This window comes from Etheostoma cragini, chromosome 14, assembly GCF_013103735.1.
Source record: "Etheostoma cragini isolate CJK2018 chromosome 14, CSU_Ecrag_1.0, whole genome shotgun sequence".
Classification (NCBI taxonomy): Eukaryota; Metazoa; Chordata; class Actinopteri; order Perciformes; family Percidae; genus Etheostoma; species Etheostoma cragini.
The window spans coordinates 18529734-18549372 of record NC_048420.1 but is presented as its reverse complement, the minus strand read 5'-3'; the positions used below and the strand labels follow the sequence as shown (position 1 = coordinate 18549372).

General features: G+C 39.7%; 1 protein-coding gene across 2 annotated transcripts; it reads left to right on the top strand.

The window, feature by feature from the left end:
* Positions 1-5351: 5351 nt before the first annotated feature.
* On the top strand, positions 5352-16525 carry prdm1b (PR domain containing 1b, with ZNF domain). 2 transcript variants are annotated; one of them, XM_034892565.1, is made up of 7 exons: positions 5352-5555; positions 5968-6292; positions 9947-10066; positions 11395-11635; positions 13519-14432; positions 14544-14672; positions 15129-16525. In XM_034892565.1, exons 2-7 carry the CDS (start codon positions 6122-6124, stop codon positions 15723-15725), a joined length of 2172 nt encoding a protein of 723 aa, XP_034748456.1. In that variant the 5' UTR covers positions 5352-5555; positions 5968-6121; the 3' UTR covers positions 15726-16525. The 2 variants fall into 2 exon arrangements, with proteins under 2 accessions (XP_034748456.1, XP_034748457.1); XM_034892566.1 differs by lacking the exons at positions 5352-5555; positions 5968-6292; positions 9947-10066 and adding an exon at positions 11091-11202.
* Positions 16526-19639: the final 3114 nt, after the last annotated feature.

Below are 19639 nucleotides of genomic sequence, written 5' to 3'. Positions count from 1 at the left end.
TACGGACACATCTCCCATGCTTCCTTTGATTAAACCTTTTTCAATAGCAAATATTGCTCATAATATGTACAAAAGGCAAGCGCTAAAAGGCTTTGTGAAAAAGAAGAAGATACTATGTCACAGAGCGTGCACCACAGAACAAACCTTGCTGAAAACAGCAAGATGAACATCAATACTCAGAAAAAATAAGCCACAAATGTTTGTGGTAATGACACTGACTGGACACCGAGCACACAAGCACACGATCAAAGTTCCTTTATTACCATGAGCGGTACATATCACTCATTGAGGTTGTGAAAACATGCAAGGACAAGTTTGCAGGGCAGCATGTCTTTCAAACATTTCAGCAAAGTGGAAAGACAAAATATAATGTTCACTTCTAGATGTGACAATGACCATATATAAGGTGTGTAACTAAATAGAAAGCAATTCATGCAATTCAGTTTATCTTCAAAATACCAGACATGCTCTGCTCTCAGAGTAAATTAGAAGTCCCCTATACCTGCCCTTGTATGGTTCAAATTGTGTGTATATATGCACGGTAAACCGACTGATAATGATTGCAGATAAGGATGTTGTTTGTTGAGGCCTCTGTCGGTTCCGACTTCTTCCTTCCTTCTCTATGATGGCATGCAACCCAAAGGAGGTGTGAAAATGAGTTATTTTGGTTTTTCACAGTCAGTCTCTCAGAAACTCTGTCTCATTGCAACAGATCACAGTGAGAAAGTGTGAGCTCTCACTTCAGGTTAACTATATAAGGTAAAACAAACGTGAAAAAAGCTGATAAAATGTCAGATTTTTTTGAAAAAAAAATGATAATCTCCATGCCATACACTTATATCTGTGTTGATTTTGGCTGCAGGTACTAACTGTATGTACAGAATCATAGTGTAGGCTGAGTTGTGTGTGTCGTGCACAGTTACAGTAACATGGATTTTAGTTTTACAGTGTCGGTTTATATTGCACCTTTGAGTCATTGATGAAATGGTTTTCAGTAAGACACAGACACAAATGCATGTTCTGAATAAATCTAGTGCCAGTTGCATTGCTGTGTGTCTGCAACAAAGTGATAACAGCCCCTCCTTAAAATGTGTACTTTTCAATTGTTTTTTTGTAATCATGTTCACAAAGAGTTAGTTGTAGTTCCACAGAATTTGACGCCAGAAAAGAATATGTGAGGTGAGGAGGTGGTGACTGATTAAAGCGATAGCACACATTACACCAATCTTCAGGCAGATGGAGAAAAGATTTAGATCTGTTGTTGTTTTTTTACCTAGCATGGCAACAAATATTTGAACGCATGCTTTAGGACAACGGAGTTGCCCATTGTTATGGATTGACAAAGATTATACATTAAGATTAAAAGTATACTTTTGTGTTTCAAATCATACCTGGATTATGTATGTTGACCCCATTGACCTATAGATGCCACATAGGTTGTTTTTCCCCCACATGTAAACATGATTGCTTCCATATGCTTGGAAGCAGTTCTTAGCCGTCATTTATTTGTCTTGGCCACATGAAGGCTTCTTCCAGTGAATTTACAGCATCCCCTTTCAGAAGCAATTTAGCAGGTTGAACAAGTTCAGAAAACAGGGATACAGTACAAAGCGGCGCTTATTTACAAGTGATCTATCTCTTGACAAACAAACAACAGATAAGAGAAATTCTTCCTCTGGTCTCCCAATAGAGTTTAAAGGAGTTAAAAGGAGGTTTATCTTGACTTTCATCTATCTCTTGACATACAAACAATAGATATAGAAAGTTGATCACCTTGTTGTTCCCGCACAAAAGAGTTGAAAGAAAAGTGACAAGACAAATGATTTGAGAAAAATTAGCAGGGAATTCTAGGGAAGGGACAAATTCCCTTCCCTAGAATTTCCTTCTCACTCACTGAAACAACAAGACTTCCAACCACCATTAAGAAACAAAGCCTCACAAAACAAAGATGCTTCCAAGAAAACAATTGCCAATGCGTGTTAGTAATGCAAAGCAATAATGTAATCTTACATATTTACGGTTCAGCCAGAGGGGATAATCCCTCTGATTAAAGGGATCTGATGGAAACTAAGCTGTCCGTGCTCAGTAAACAACAACCCTATAAAAATTGATGTTTCTATGGCTACGTCCTATAGGTCATCTACTTCCTGGTAAAGTGAATGCGGTTGTTGCTGGGGACAACAACTACAGCACCAGAGTAACAATCATATAACAGCCAAATAATCCTCTTTTTTTGTCTGAGGATCTACCTCTCAGCTGTTTACCAACTGGAAAAGTACAAAGGGAGGGGAGCACCAATAGAATAAAAGGTATATGGAGCACCCAGAAACTGATGGGACATGAGGAATGTAAACATTGTCATCACCTGTACATAAGTTTGATATATTTTGGGGTGGGGCATGTTTCTACTATATAAGGACAATTATGTACTCAGATTCTGACTCATGGCCAAGCAGCTGTAAACAAACAACGTGAGCTGTCACATTTGTTCCATGACTGAATTCTTTCTACTTTCATTCTCACTGAAAGAGAAACACTGGCACTAGATCCGACAACATTACAGATAACCTGTTAACTTTACAGCATGGAATGCAGCCCAGCATAGTTTCTATGACTTTGTTATCTTCTTTTCTTTCGGTGGTCTCCTTACCAGCGTAGTTGTTTCCTGTAAATGACATTGCATGAGGCATTGCAAAAGACTTGGAAGTGGACATGAACTTGGATTTGTTCGTGTTATAGATAATTATATTCATTTTTCATGTGCATGTGTTTTACAAAATAAACAGACCAAAATTCCAATGTGATAAGTGACTCCATTGTAGTTACTGATGATTTGATTTATGCATGTATGTGTAAATGTGTGTCTAAAAGAAAGTGGTAAAACACTTAAGTGCTTTCTTTTCATCTGTAACTCAATCTCTACAATTAAGATATGCCATTTAAGCTTTCCTAATTATTTTCTTCATTTTATCTTGATCTTTTATGATGTATTGTGTTTAAACCGTATATCAAACTCAGATTAAATTAGGCAAAGGTACAGTTGAGCAACACACATTTTATGAGCTGGTTGCCATTGGTTGGGGTACATGTGGAATGGGGCTTGGGGTACTGCTAGATGTCGGGATCAGCAGTTATTGATGGGTAAACAATAGGATTATTAACTAATTCTCCTAATTGCCCTATTTGATTTCTTGTAGCATAGGAAAACAGATGCACTACCTCCTAAAATGACTATTAGTTCTTTGTTGTACTATGTTAATGCTTCAATTCTTTCACATAGTATATCATGTATATTTTCTTGTATCACTGAACACCTTGATGGAAGATGGTTTTTAAAAGCAATGTCAAAGGTGTAAATTGTAAAGTATGTACAATTAACATCTTAGAAAATGCCAAGGTTTCAACATCTTTTATCTGGTACAATAGGTGGAAGCTTTCACTGCACTGTTAGTGACACTAGAGCAGTACAGAATAAGACTATTGCATGACAACAGGTGTCCAGACTACTACAAAACACCCAGGTACCAACAACCTAGTATTATCACAACTCAGGTCACATCCTTTTGTCTAATTTTCTTGGTCTCAGACACCTTTAATATAGCTGACCTCAGGTCTTTCTTCCACTTATCCTTTTCGGCTGGTGCCGTTATCTCCCTTACTTCCCCGTTTGTGCAAAGGCCTAGTTCCTCTTGCTCTGCGTGTAAAGTTTACCTCCTTGAAAAAAAAGTCTGAAACTATCTGATGTCCCGGATGTGATGTGTGTCGACAAGTGAGATGAGTTGGCTAACCTGCTATCCTGGAGTGCTGGGTCTTTGGCCGCTGAGTACTGAGCCCGAGCCCAGACTGTCTGCAAATTAGTGAAATTAGCCCAACCAGGCGCAGGCCAGTGAAAGAGCCCAAATCTCTATACCTCCCCTCCCTCTTCACTACACACACACACACACACACACACACACACACACACACACACACACACACACACACACACACACACACCTTCTACTACCATCATTAACCCCCATGCCAAACTGTTCAGCAAAGCTCCACTCTTGGAATAGCAGTCTTACCATATGGCAGCCATTTTACTATTTCATCACCCGTAAAGTTGGGGGGGGGGGCAATAGAAGCAGTATATTAAACAACTAAACAATTTTTGTGAAACACATTTACATTTGTTTCTCTTAAAACTTATACGTCAATCCTGCCAATCAAATAGATTTTCTTATATTGTATGAGCTTCCTAAAACTTTTATATATGTGGCTTTTGTGGTTATATGTTATATTATACCCAAAACAAATAATACTTTGTTTAAAAAAACAAAACAAAAATCAAGTACACTTAAATTCATCTGTATAGAAATTCATCAATGCTGCAGTTATGTATCAAGTCTTAGTTATAAAATGACTGTGACAGATGTTTAAGTTGTGTAAGCCATTTCAAGAAAAAAATCTGATGTGTGATACATTTCATAAATTCACACGTACACTTTTTATTTTTGTGTTTTTAAGGCATTTTGCATGTGTACTTTCTTTTTTAAATGTGCTTTCTTGCACAGTCTGCATCTCTACATACTGTATAGAAAAGTCACATTTTCCATTTTTTGCCCTCCGTATGTTAACTGCTCTCACCTGTCCTGGCTATCTTTATACAGGCTGAGGTGACTCAGAGCTCCATATTATTAGACTGTGCGTGTGTGTGTCTAAAAGTAAAGGGAACGCCAGACAGGTGTCTTTAAGGCTCTTTCCTACGTGCTAGGATGACCTGCTCTACATCTGTACCTTTGAATAACTGAAGCACACCAATCAGCCCAGGGCATGTGTGTAGGAGAAGACTTACTTTTTTCTTGATTAAATTAAACTTTAAATATAGAAGAATTGTGCTTTGGTGTGTTTGTATAGGTTTGATTCATAGTGGTGTGTGTGTGTGTGTGTGTGAGTGTGTGTGTGTGTGTGTGTGTGTGTGGCAGAGGTCTAAGGGGTCTTAGTGGGATGTAGGTCAAGAAGATACCCTGGCAGCAGATTGCTCATTAGGTGCCAAACCAAGCAAAAGTCTATGAGTGTGTTTTTCAGTGGCAACAGGCCAGCCATCTGCTCTTCCTTTATTCATTCATTATCATGTCTTCATTGTGTGTGCGTGGATGTGTGTGTGTGTGTTTGCGTGGACATTTGTGTGTGTGCGTGGACGCGTGTGTGTGTATGTAAGCATTCATCACAACAGCCACTTGCTGGCCAAGTGTACAACGTCACTGATGTTGTTGTCTAAAACCAACAGTTGTGTGTCGGATGGCTTAATCACATGACCACAGTGGCTTGTGATTGGCCGAGGCGTTGAACTAAAAAAGCTTGGGCGCAATCATCCAGGTTCATGAGTTTGTGGTGACGGTGACAAAGTGGCCACAGCGAGAGCGGATACCCAAAGGATCTAACTGACAGGAACCCTAAAGAAACACTGGAGAAAGGAGAGAGAATAAAAAGAGGAGAACAAAGATTAAAAGCCATCAAGGGATGACATAGCCAAAGAAATGAGGATCCTACAGCTGAATGAATGTGTGAAAGTAAGTCGTATAGCTTGTTTCTTTTTTTGCTGGCAAGGATAACATTAGATAGAGAAAAGATGTATAAATTATACAGAATTTATGAGCTGAAAAGGACACGTTGACCTACTGGCCTCTTGGGAAATGGCAGGTTAAACAGAATGTTGTATGCTGGGATGATGGGATGGATTTCAAACAGCAAAAGATTTAGTCGACATGGGATTTTTTGTATCGTACCTCAGGTCAACCTACTGTAATAATGTTTGACTTACATAAATAAGTTGTTTATCACTGTCAGTTTGCGGTGGGTAAAGATGATGTCTTTTTGTACTGCAAATTTTCTTTTTATCTAAACATGTTATTGCCTCAAACTTAATATGATAAAAGCGGATTTCTGTGGCACTGAAATCTCTTTCTCTCTCTTGCTTTCCAGATCTTGAGATTTAACAAGCGTACCTAAGACAAGGGATCTACCTGATCAAACCAAAGTACTTCTATACCAAAGAAACTTAAACCAAACAGAACAAAACCAAACTATAGCTTGAAAGCCTAAATCTATCATCTACAATTTATTCTATATTGTTAAGATGAAGCTGGAAAGCACACCAGGAGACATGAGCGGGTGGAGGGAGTTGGACTTTGTCCTCAACTGCACATACATTGTGCCAGACCAGGTGTCAGACCCCAGCTTCAGTCTGCCCAAAGCCATGACCTCCATTCCACGCAACCTCACCTTTGAATACAGCACAGACAATGAGGTAAGAGCATTTCAAGTTGAAATTTTCAACTCCTTCAAAAAAATTTAAACTGTAGACAAATGTCAGAAGTGTGGAACAGCATAACCAACAGCAGCCAAAGATGTCTATTCTTTTGAAGTTGAGCATCAAGATATTGAACTGCTTACTCTTAAAACTGAAGTAAACAAAACAATTACTTTAACGCTCCTTTAGATTAATTGCAATCTGGGGTGCCGTTTGAGAATGGTTGGTTTGGTCAGATTATAGCTTTGGTACACTTCAAAATATTAATTGTATGTTACATAACAATCTGTTGGGCCATCTACATTAGGTAACTTGGGACAAAAGATGTGCTGAGTACTGAGTTTGTGTGTGTGTCTGTGTGTGTGTGTGTGTGTGTGTGTGTGTGTGTGTGTGTGTGTGTGTGTGTGTGTGTGTGTGTGTGTGTGGCTATGGACATGAGGCTGCTGGCAGCTTGAGGTCAGAGGCCTTTCTATGTCTTCTGGCCACCTTAACTTCCCTTATGTCACCCTACTGTTTTTGCCATTGTGCAGCTTTTTGGCACTTCTGTCTCACACATGCAATAATGCACTCAGGATACAAACATAGACACACGGACTAACATGTCAGGGATTAGCTTGGCTTTCAGCAGGGGATCTTATAGTATCAAAACTTACCGCCTGTATCTTTTTTCTAAAACCATGCCTATCCTATTTACCTCATCATGTCCAACTCAGGTGAGTCAGTAAGAGCAAACACAATATGCCTGAGCTATTTCAGTCAGCTGACTTTCTGTGCAGCACAATCTGGTATCTGTCTGGACATGTCACTGCAAAGCACTGTAATCATGTCTCCAAGCAAGGTTTTAAAAAGGAATTTGTACTGTGACTAAAAAGAGAATCATCATCATAAAACGTCAGAGTGAAAGGTGTCACACTAAGCCTACTCGTTTAGTTGCTCTTGACGGTCAACACTCTGATGTCTGCAAAGGCCTTCATTGCCCCCTTCCTCTTTCTCTCGTGACCAAGGCAACACTTTCTACCGTCAGTTGTCTTCTCTTGTTCTCATACATACTCATACATTCATCTCTTCCTCCTCTCTATGTAGCATTATTGGTGCAGGAATAGAAAGTCATGCAAACTGAGGTGCTAAAAATCTTTTTGAGGACTAGTTTCAAATCCCCAGCCCTTGTTATCCGGCTACACATCTTACAAACACTTCACACACTCACACTTGATGCAGCTAAACTTGATTTTGAAATTGCTTGCAGTACTCACATGCAGCAGGGCTATTTGACCAATTGCAATTGTAAAAACATAATTTGAATGTAAATTTCTAATATCCACATTAATCACTTACAGGCAAACTGTTAGATGTGAGCATATGTGATCAGTGAGTCAAACAGATATCAAATGAAACATTAAAACAAACACAAGCACACATTTACATGCTTGCAAGTAATTTGTTTTGCTAAAACTGGCCTTTGTGGTTTCCCTTCCTAGAGAATGTATCATGTGAATCATTCTCCTTGAATAGCTAAAGCTGTAAAATTAATTTCCTGTGATGATCAAAAACACAGCCGCTCCTTTGTGTGGGATGGAGGGACGTGTGGGCGCATTCTTGTGTCACCTTAAATGTAAGGCACAGTTCACGCAGTTATCCGTCAGGCTCAGAGGGAAGGGCTTTTTCCACACAGGTGCACTTGTTTCAGTTTGGGAGATGAGTCAATATGGATGAAAACTGAGGAAGTAGTCAACTCGCATGTCCTTATACAGCAGTGGTATTATCATAATGCTCATCTGCACACTTGCCCAGCACCTGTTTGGCTACCAGGTGACTGTTGGGCTCACTTGTCTTTCTATTTCTCGAACTTTGTTAACACTTTTTCTAAACTTCCTTTTCCTCCCATGCCAGCAAATACAAAAAAGGGTGAAGGGGACACGTGGCAGATGGGGCCTTAGCAACGGGTGCCAGTAAGCTAGGAGAGAGGCAGCATAGGGGATCGGAGAAGCTGGGGAGAGGAGGGTGTGTGGGGGGGGATTTAGGTTAAAACCAGATGATTAACTTTCGTTGGGGGCCAGGCCGCCAGCCAGGCCTCAACCTGGCAGGCGCACAAGCTATTTCGAGAGATTTAAGAAAAGATCAGGGATTGGGGGAAGGAAAAAGAAAAGGAGGGAGCTCAGTAGTGTCATAGCGTGGGTCCATTTAAGAACGCCCATCCTCCTTTATTTATTCTGTTTTTCAACACCCCCCTCCCAACCTGGCTGAATTGGGCGGTTAAGCAACAGCGCCGGCCACAGCGATTTGTTAGTCACGCAACGCCAGGAAAGCACAATGTCCCTGTCACACTGGTTCATCACACCCAGGAATCATCTCACTTGCCTCCACGGCCGCTTGACACACACACACACACACACACACACACACACACACACACACACACACACACACACACACACTCTCCTGTCACCCTCAGTGACCTGTTGTCCTTCTAATTTACTGATTTTCCATGATCCAAAGCCAACTTCACCTCTCATGGTGTGATAAATAATCACAAGGTGTTCAGGTGTTTGTCACTTCTGTTTTTTTAATGTTTGACCTTTGCACAGTAGGTCGTGGAAATTCTTTTGAGGGTCAGACGGAACTACAGTTCCTCAATGGAAGAAAGAAAGACAGGGTCGGGGTGGGGTAGGGGCGGGGGTTACTTAAGGATAGAACACAAAGCTCCTCAAGACACAGAGGCTGTGTGTCTGCCACAGATGCGGCTGCCTGATGCGTGCGTGCGTGTGTGTGTGTAGGTTCATTTTGAGTAAGGGTTGCACTTTCTGTGAAATTGTGAAACATGATGCTGAAAAAAATCATTTCATTGTCATTTATTATTTTTAACAACACAACATTTTCTTACTCAGCTCACTGAAAAAGCACCTCAAAAGGTCAGACATGACTAACTCACCTGCAGAACAGATCAGGTTTGGTTTTTTACCACACATTACTCAAGGTAAAAAAAAATCTAATTTCCTTTGTGCTACATATTTTTGGACACCTTTTGAAACTAACCGTATTCTCCCATTAAACAAAGGTGTAGTATATTTGGTAACCAGAGCTTTTAGGCTTTGATTCAACCTGCAAGCAGAATCAGTGTGATTTTTAAATAGTTTTTTTGTCTTTGCGGTTCCAGAATCAAAAGTGCAGTAAAACACTTCATACATATGAGATCAGTATTCATGAAGTACACAAGACAAAGTGGGGGGCACTGCTTTCGGTGCTTTATAAATAAATCTGCCTTGACGCCTTTCTCTCTGTGTCTCTCTCTGTGGTGTTTATGGGGACAGCAGGTCAGAGATCAGTGGAGTAGGTCAGGGAAAGTGTACTTCTGTTCATTCGATAAACGTATTAGTGTGGACAGCGTGTCACCATATTGGTTTTAACCTGGCTCTAGAGCTGTCTGGGTCAACATGACAAAGCAACCAATGCAAAAAAATGCAAACAATAAACAATGGACAATCAAAGGTATTGCACTATAATAAATGTATAGATTTCAAGACTTTTGTGTACAGATAGAGATGACTTTTAATGTTCTCTATGAAAGTTGACCTGCTGTGTAATATTCCACATAAGCGGCAAAACATAGGAAATAGACTCTACATTGAATTATGTATTTGGCCTGTGTTCCAGGTGATGGGCGTGTTCAGCAAAGAATATATCCCTCAGGGTACTCGCTTTGGCCCTTTGCAAGGGGTCATCTACACCAAAGACAACGTACCCAAACATGCCAACAGGAAATACTTCTGGAGGGTAAGCGAAACGCACATACACATACTAACACTATATCTACACTAATATAAAATGTATATGTCTACCCATACTTATTTGCATCAATACTTTAACCCAGCTTAGTGTGATGCTGGTCAAACAGGAGATAGTCTAAGATCTAGATGAAAAGTTGAGGAGTGTCTGAGGACAAGTTTTCTTCTTCTGTTATTCTTTAAAAAAAAGAAAAGTCAGTTGCTTGGATGCAGAAGTTTCACATCAAGTCCAACTCCATACGTCAATAAGGAAACCAAAATGCTTTGACACACATTGCACTGGCTTACAGGGGTTTTGGTCAAACTTTTAGAGGAAGTCGTGAACGCTGGTGGCACGTAACAATGGATTCCCTCTCACACAGTCATCAGAGCCTTACCGGCACTCAGGTCCAATTTAACATGTGTCAGATACACAAAGGAAGGGACTATTGTTCCAAATGCACGCACACACTGACAATCCTTGCCTTTCCGCCCCTGTTTATTCTTCAAGTGCCATGTTTCTTTTCTCTCTCATCCAGACACAGCTTATGTCACTCAGGAAATTTTCTATTCAGCTGAGTCAATTCCCATGAGGACTTTTTGCTGACATCCTACGTATTTTCCTTCCGGCTTTATTTCCTCTAAACCTGTGCAAGGGGTGTTGCAGTGGTGCAATAGTGAAAGTCTGACGTTCGCTGGGAGTAATTGTGTTATTATCTCGTGACACAGGTGGAGGGAGGAGGGGGGCGGACGTGCTGCCAAAGGCATTCCTGCATGTCTTGTCTGTCAGGCAGCCACCAATTTACATCTTGTTTGCTTTAAAAAGTCAAAGCATTTTCTTTTTCCCTGAAAGAATGAATCATACTTAAGTGTACCACTAGCATGTATTCCATGAACTTAATTTCAACACAGGAAAATAATAATACTAAAAAGTGAGAAAGAGAAAATGAGGAAAGAGGGAGAGTGAGAGAGACAGCCACTGTGGTAAGTGGCCACACCTCCATGACTCACGCCTACTACTAATATTATAGCACAGAAAGTAAAACACACACACAGAACGGACAGAGCAGAGCTTTCGGCTGCAGGCTCAAGGAGCAACAAGTCCTCAACTGATAACTGAAGGATATTTAACTGTACATGGCAGAGGTGATTATTCTGAATTTGTCATTTTTTAATGTTGGATGTGGCCAACCTCTTTTCCAGCAATTTAATTAATTTTTTATGTTTAATATTTAACTATTACATTTACAAGTAATACTCATTATGTTGCACACAAATCAGTTGCTCCAAGTGTTCTGGGTACATGCATTTAATCTCTCTTCTTTTTCTCTACTGCAGATTTACAGCAGTGGGCAGCTTCAAAACTTCATTGATGGCTATGACGTCCACAGGAGCAACTGGATGCGTTACGTCAACCCGGCCCACGCTCTGGCTGAACAGAACCTGGTGGCTTGCCAGAACGGACGGGACATCTACTTCTATACCATCCGACCCGTGGAGCCCAATCAGGAGCTGCTGGTTTGGTACAGTCAGGAGTTTGCCCAGAGGCTCTGCAGCCAGGAGGTCGACATCAAACAGAGTGAGTGCAGCAGGAATAGAAGCTTTTCTTGCTTTGTATCATAATGTGATGGTTGTTTTCACAGAAAACAGTCACAATATCAGCTTGTGTAAGGGAAAGTTTAGTGGTTGATGCGATGGTAGTTGATGGAACCTTTCATTTCAATGATTTAGTGAGAAGGAGTGAAAGACTGGTGATTATCAGTGTTTTTTTTTGTCTATCTTTATCTTTAGAGTATCTGTAGGGCTTTTTATGCATTTTATTGGAAATACAGATAGAGAAGAAAGTGGGGGGAGAGAGGGAGGGAGGATGACACGCAAAGGACCACATGCCTCAGCCAACATGACGCCTAGTGGGGCACGCTCTACTGGGTGAGCTAAATGTTGCCCGTGACTATCAGCTGTTTTGGTGAGGTAGCACAATGACACACAAGAATCCTCCTATTACGTCTCACTAGATCTGACAAAATGACAGATTTAGATCTGTGGCTATGACAAAACACATTCTGACATTCTGCGTCAGGAGATGATATCTATCATCAGCACAATTCTATCACTTCAAGGGGAATAAAGACACATTATTCTTCCTTCCTGTAACTAAGACCTGATGTTATCTTTTACCGACCATAAAGGTAGTTGTTTTGATGCTATATCTTCCTGTTTGGCTTAGTCCAGGTAGAGAGCACTGTATTTATGCAAGATCACGGGAAACACAAACACACACACACACACACACACACACACACACACACACACACACAAACACACACACACACACACACACACACACACCTAGATGAAAACAAATCTCAGTGTTTCATGACATGTGGTTAATGACGTGGGATTTTAAGGAGAGTGGAGAAAAAGGGGAATAATACCTGGTCAAAGTACCTTTGTGACTCACTTGTTTTTATGCAGCTATATTAGCAAGTCATACCCTCAGCATCCTGAATGATTGTCTGTTGCCACAATGTCTAATGACTCATACCAACTGGATACACCAGATGCATTGGTGACTAATGCTAAGGCGGTATAACATTGTTTTATCATCTTATGGGATCTTAAAAGCTTTCACCTTTCAAAAGTTCAGATATGCATTGCACTGATTCATATATTTTTATATTGAAGGCAATCTAGTTTGGCAGCTCAGGTACTGGTCGTTGAAGCTTTTGGCGGCAGCCCTTGATTGTAAAAACAAAAGACATTTTGAATTTGTTTCGGCTTTCAAATGCATTACTGTGCAACTGTAATGTAATGTAGACAAAACATAAAAATAGCGTGCACTGGTTGAATCTTTGCAAACTACTTTTCATATTTAGCTAAAGGAGAGAGGAAACCAATGGCTGAAACACCATGGTATCGTTTGGAAGATTGTCAATGCGAATTTAAATTTCAAAATGAATTGTAGTAATGGGGCTTAAACATGCAAAACACTGGTACAGTCATTTAAATGACCTTGAATACCGTTCACATAATGAACGGTGGAATGACATGACACATTAGACAATATTTGACGTACAGTAATGGTGACAAGTTCTCAAAAAGAAAAAAAAAAAGGAAAAAAAGGAAGAGACGTTTTCTTGTGGCGAGTAAGACAGCTATACCCAGAAATGGTTTTGCAAATGAAACTCAGAATCATGCCGCATAGCTGTGACATGTCCCCACACACTTTACCGCCTACTTGTTCTCCCACATCAAAATCACTACTATGATTGACAAACAGAAACCTGGACTGCATGATTTATGTGTTAAGTCAGACTGAAACTACTACCATTTACCATAAGTAGGGGTGCCTTCTTGGGGCGGATGTGTGTGTGTGTGTGTGTGTGTGTGTGTGTGTGTGTGTAAGGGATTTTAACACAAACATTTACATTTAGTCATGCTCACAATTTAATTTATTTACAGAATACATGAGTTCTGATGAAGACCACGAGTCGGAGTACACCAAACAGCACCTACCTCAGCAGACATGGCTTAAAGAAAGCACAAAAGAACAGGTGAAAGAAGAGAAGGATGATGATGGAGAGGAGAATATCGATGTAGAGATGTTAGAAAGAGACACTCCGCCTGACACACCCGACAACCAGATCATGGACTTCAGCAGAAAGATTGAGGAGAAGAGCACCGGAGATCCAGAAGACCAGGAGATCATTCTGTCCCCTAAGCCCAAACACAAAGAGCCTAGCCTGGGCTTAAATCACCCGTACTTAACACATCCCCATTCTGCACACTCATCTCAGCACCGAAATCTCCCTCTCCACCTCCACGGCCTCTACAGGGAAGGCGTTTCACCTTACCCCCTTTACCACCAATCCAGAACCCTCCAGCCCAATTACCCACTTCCTCCCTACGGTCAACACTATCCTCGCCTCCTCCTTCCTTCATATTCCCCTCCCTTTCCTGGGATGCTGCCTTCAAGAGGATCGCTCCGATACAGCAGCTTCCTGGGCACAGACAGACTCCCGTATCCACCCATCGGGACACCAAATCTTCTGCCAGTGTCTCTCCCCTACTCTCCACCTTCACAGGGAGGTCTGAAAGAACTGAAACCAAATGTGTCGCCACCACGAGGCGCCCCGGCCACCCCAGAGCTCTCCCCGATCCCCAAGCCCGACAGTCAGCATCAGTCTACTGAGCAGTCTCTCTCTGGTTGTGAAGAAGCTATGAATCTCAGCCTGGCTACGACCAAAAGCAACCCAGCGACACGCAACAGCCCTGGCCACAAATCCCTGCCCTACCCACTGCAGAAACAGAATGGAAAGATCAAGTATGAATGTAATATCTGCTCTAAGACTTTTGGACAGCTGTCAAACCTCAAGGTAACAGCTTCAGTTTCTATAATTTATTTTCTTATAATTTTATTTAATATATTCCAATTTTTAGAAAGCACCAGTAATCATTACTCTTTTCGTATTGTCTGTGTAATTTAGGTCCATCTCCGAGTGCACAGTGGTGAGAGACCGTTCCATTGTAACCTATGTAAAAAGAGCTTCACTCAGCTGGCCCACCTCCAGAAACATCACCTAGTCCACACGGGGGAGAAGCCACATGAATGTCAAGTATGTTGAAAACCATAATCTACATTTTTGTGTTTCTTGTCCAACTTTTTTTCCATGTTCTTACCTGACTTCCCATGCTGATACACAAGGAAACACAACACTAAACAATACACAAATGCACTCCAAGTCACACTTCTTGGAGTGTCAAAGTGTCATTTCTGACAAAATGCCATTACATACTTTGTCATGTAATTGTTTACCAGCGTTTGTGAGTGTTGAGAGCAAGGATAGAACTGGTCTTACAAAGAAAGTTACAAAAAAGAAAAAAAGAACTGGGATAACATGGTCAAACCTGATCATATACTATATATGACATTGAGATGACATCATACTGTGCTGCTCAATTCTTCCAAAATATTCCTATAAACAATCCAACTGTTTTCTTAAGGTGTTACCATAATCAGTAACATGAATGTTGCATACACGAGCCTTAACCTTTTATTTCATGCTTTGCAGGTGTGTCACAAACGCTTCAGTAGCACCAGCAACTTGAAAACACACCTACGCCTCCACTCTGGGGAAAAGCCTTACCAGTGCAAGCTGTGTAGCACTAAGTTCACCCAGTACATTCACCTTAAACTGCACCGTCGTCTCCACAGCAGCCGCGACCGGCCCTACCGCTGCCAGCTCTGCGCCCAGGCCTTCTTCCACCGCTTCTCCCTTCGCATCCACCAGTGCAGCTGCTGCATGGCTAACTCCAATGCACCTGTCAACGTACACATGAAACAGATGGTGGAGCGGTTTGACGCCAGCCAAGAGGCTGACATGCTTACAGAGGCGGCATCAACACTGCAGGTGGAGGAAGCGATAGAGCACTGGTTGGCTCGTACCTTGGAAGGCGAGGGGAAGAAGGACCAGAAGGAGGCCGCCATACTGCTGAAAGCTCTGACTGCAGCTATTAACGCACCTGCAATGCCCATGACCGCATCAGCTATAGCTACATCACACCACAGCCCTCCACTGACCTATCAGGAGAGGGCCAGCGTTGTCCATCTCCACCAACGGCCAACAGTAAAGACAGAAGACAGTGAGAAGAAAGGGGGGGTAATATAAAAAGGACATACAGCGTACCATCAACCAAGAAACAAATTGTAGCCAAATAAAAGTCCCCTTTTTGTCCATGAAGGGCACTAAAGGGGATATAAACTTTCATAATCCAATGAGCACAGCACCAAAAGAAGAACATTCCAAAGACTGGGCAAGGGTAGTGAGTGATTGTACTTCCTCCCAATTAAAAAATGAAAATGGAGGATGATATTAAGCTGTGAAATATTAAAAAAAACTCTTTTCACTCAGGTAGAGAAGTGTTGCTTTTTGTTCTTTAACTTATTACTATTCTTTTTTTGAGTCATCTATATTTATTTAGTTGCATCGTAATCTGCTTTTTTTCTGTTAGTGTTTCTTTTAATTATGTGTTGACATTTCCAAGAAGATTTGATCTCTTAGAAAAACCACAAATTGACTCAGGAACAATAATGTGGTACAAACCTGTGAATCAATGTTCACTTGCTATGTTGTGCTTTGTTTTACTATGTATGACAGTGTGTTTGAGCTTGTGGGTGCATGAACGAGTGGATGCATATGGGAACGACAGGGCACAGTGATGGCACAAACCACCTTCCTGTTCTTTAACTGTTTCCAACTATTTTATTTATTTAGGATAGAAAAAAGGGAAAAAAATCAGGTTTGTTGAAACTGTGTGTTAATTACCAATTGCCAAAAATTACAATCAAAGAACTTGAATGTGTAGCACTGTTTTGGATTAATATTCAACTAATTCTAACATTTAAAGGGAAAAAATAGGTTCAGAAAAAGCATTATTCACCTTTTCTTTATTTATTATTCAGCAACTTCTCACAGCTAATTTACATATCAAAGTTTTAAAGACACATTCTGCTGACCAAAACCAAAAGCCACCAAAAGAAACACAATCACAAAGTAATATGTACAAAAGATCCTCTTAAAAATTGCTTTTATTCTTTTTTAACTGCAACATTTTTTTATTGGATTTAAATGTTCCAGATATATTTCTCCTTTTGTACAAAGCTTTAACTGTAAATGTTTTGGACAACAAAAAAGAGCAACACAGGAGCACTATTTTCTTACTTTCTTGTTAATATTTTTCTTACTTAGCACTGAAATAAACATGCAACTAGATCTGTGTGCTTTTGGCTGTTATCCAAAACCAGCAGGCAGGTACTGATCTTGAAAATTTTACTACTGAGTGAGTGACGTACTTCTTTTATCATTTTTTAAGTGCTTTTTTCTTTTCTACAATATGTTTGTCTATGTAGTTTATTTTTTAAAACATGTTATGAGATGTTGAGAATTTATATGTGAGAGACTATTTTGATGATACTTTTATATTGACATGATGTAGCATATTAAAAATATTGTTTCTATACATCTAGTGTTTTGTAGGTTTTCATGCCCATATAAGATTTGAGAAGTGGAAAAACGCTGGGAGGGCAAGAAAGGGTAACACTTTATAATAAGGGTACAGGAATTATCATAAATTCAGGCATGACTTTATGCATAAAAAATAATAAATTCACTTATGTTGTACTTCAAGAACTATCAGTAATGTACAAGGATGAAGACTGTCTCTCGTACATGACTTAATGCAAGAACAATATGTTAATTAATGCATCAATTAAAGTATTTCAATCATCATGACTGTCTTCTTCATTGGTATGAAGAAGACATCTAAAGTGACAAAAAAACGTTGAACCGGAATTGTAGTGTTGCAATCATGATTTACTTCATTATGTGAGTGGCCCTTCAAATAAAAGTCCTGACCAACTTCTTTAACATTGATAAATAGGATATAATCAATGGAAGCGTGAAATAAATGTATTAAGAGTTAAAGGAATGGGTTGTGTATCTGCATTAAGTCATGCATGAGATACTATTAGTCATTGTACATTAATGATAGTTCATGAAGTACTACTACATGAATTAATTCAAATGACTCTTTCCAAGAGTCATCTGCTAAGCAATAGCACACTGTGTATTTACTAACCACCTTCATGACGACGCAGCTAACTATGGTTCCCTCCAAGTCTCCGAATTAAAGGATAAAATACATTGTTTGTCCATTCCCTCTTGAAAGACAGATAGAAGCATTTTCTGATCTGGCACCCCTATAAGCAGGAAGTCTTTTAAAAACGTATAAATCATTTATAAATCACTTGAAAAATAAATGTTTCATGATCTGACAACGCAATGGGTAAGTTGGTTAGGTTTATCCACCAAAAAAAACTTTAGGTTACGTTAAGGGGAGAATTTTAATTGATGTACTTTGTTGAGCGCCCGGGTAGCACACCTGGTAGAGCGCACGCCCATTAGTAGAGATTTAATCCTTAACGTAGAGGTTGTGGGTTTGACCCCAACTTGCGGCCCTGCATGTCATTCCCCCCGTTCTCTCTCTTTTCATGTCTTCAGCTGTCCTATAAAATTAAAGGCTTAAAATGCCCCTAAAAAATCTCAAAAAATATCCTGTACTTTATTAAAGGCTAGGAGACCTTTGTTGTCATGGTTAAAGACACAGGTAGCTCAGTGTTAATCCTTTTAGGAAGACCTAACTTTTAATCAATGCTCTCTCCTAAATCAAATCAGCTGTTATCCAAATACTTGTACATTTTATCATCCTGTATACAGCTTTTGCATATCTGCAAACTAGTCTCTCCTGATTGAAATGAGGCACCGAGTAAATTCTTTCAGGAAGACCTAACTCTTAATCAATGCTCTCTTCCTAAATGGAATTAGCTGTTGGAGGAGTTCACCGCTTTGCCATCGTCTTTTTATTCTTAACCTTCCTTTTGTCATTGGGTCAAATTTGACCCCTTTTAAAAATGTCTAAATTTGAAATCTGGGTTTCTTTTTAGACAAATTACCGCAAAAAAGGATGGATTCCAAACGCTCTTTGCAAATACAATTGATCACTTTCAATGGATTTCGGGAGAAAATTTAAATTGTTTCACATTAGTATTCTGACTAAACCCACTCAACACACGGTTCTCTGATTTGACCTATTAATCAAAATAATTCATAATTTCTGCTTTTTTTAACTCAGTTATTAGATATAATTCTATATAAATGAGGTTTATTGACCATGAATTTCAAAAAGCAGTGTAAATCTTGCGGTGGTAAGTTGGTGTTAGTGAAAACAAAAATCTGAAAAAAAAAAGTCAGAAAAAGCAACAAAATTGCCAAATGCCAAAGAAAAGGTAAAATAAAAAATGTTTTAATCTTTTTGACCCAGGAGGACAACACAAGGGTTAAATCTTGTCATTTGATATGAAACCATTACTGATGTAAAGTAGCCAGAAATGCTGATGCATGATTACTGGGCTTGCGTTTTGTGTATGTAAGATGAAACACAATGCATACATACGCCCTTTAAACATCCTACCCCTCTCTTACTGGCAATTCACTGCAGGAAGCCCCACGCTGCATTCCCCTGATTGGTTCACTTCTCAGGCTCTAGTATTTCCTAGAAAATACAGGAAATGAAACCAGTCATTCACCAAAGAAACTCTGAAGAAACACTGCTTAGAGCAGGATTTTTATGCTAAAAAAAATGAGTGTGACAACAGACAACTCCTCTTTTATAGTAGCAGGTGTTAAGTTGTATCACCCGTTTTGATTCTTTAACACCTGTGTGTCAGTTTCAGATTTAAGTTGGATTGGAGCAACTGCTCTGAGGTCAGAAATCTTATTTGGTAAAAGTCATTGATTATTGGCCCTAGAGCACATTTGTCTCAGACATGACATAATAGTATATATATACATACATATATACATACATATATATATATACATATATATATATATATATACATACATACATATATATATACATACATACATATATATATACACATATATATATATACATACATACATATATATATACATATATATATACATACATACATATATATATATATATATATATATATATA

Excerpts from the sequence above, each read along its gene's own strand:
- prdm1b (XM_034892565.1), top strand. The coding sequence starts at position 6,122 with ATGAAGCTGGAAAGCACACCAGGAGACATGAGCGGGTGGAGGGAGTTG. Across the intron at positions 11,636-13,518 it reads GGAGGTCGACATCAAACAGA|AATACATGAGTTCTGATGAA; the intron begins GTGAGTGCAGCA and ends ATTTATTTACAG. Across the intron at positions 14,673-15,128 it reads AGAAGCCACATGAATGTCAA|GTGTGTCACAAACGCTTCAG; the intron begins GTATGTTGAAAA and ends CATGCTTTGCAG.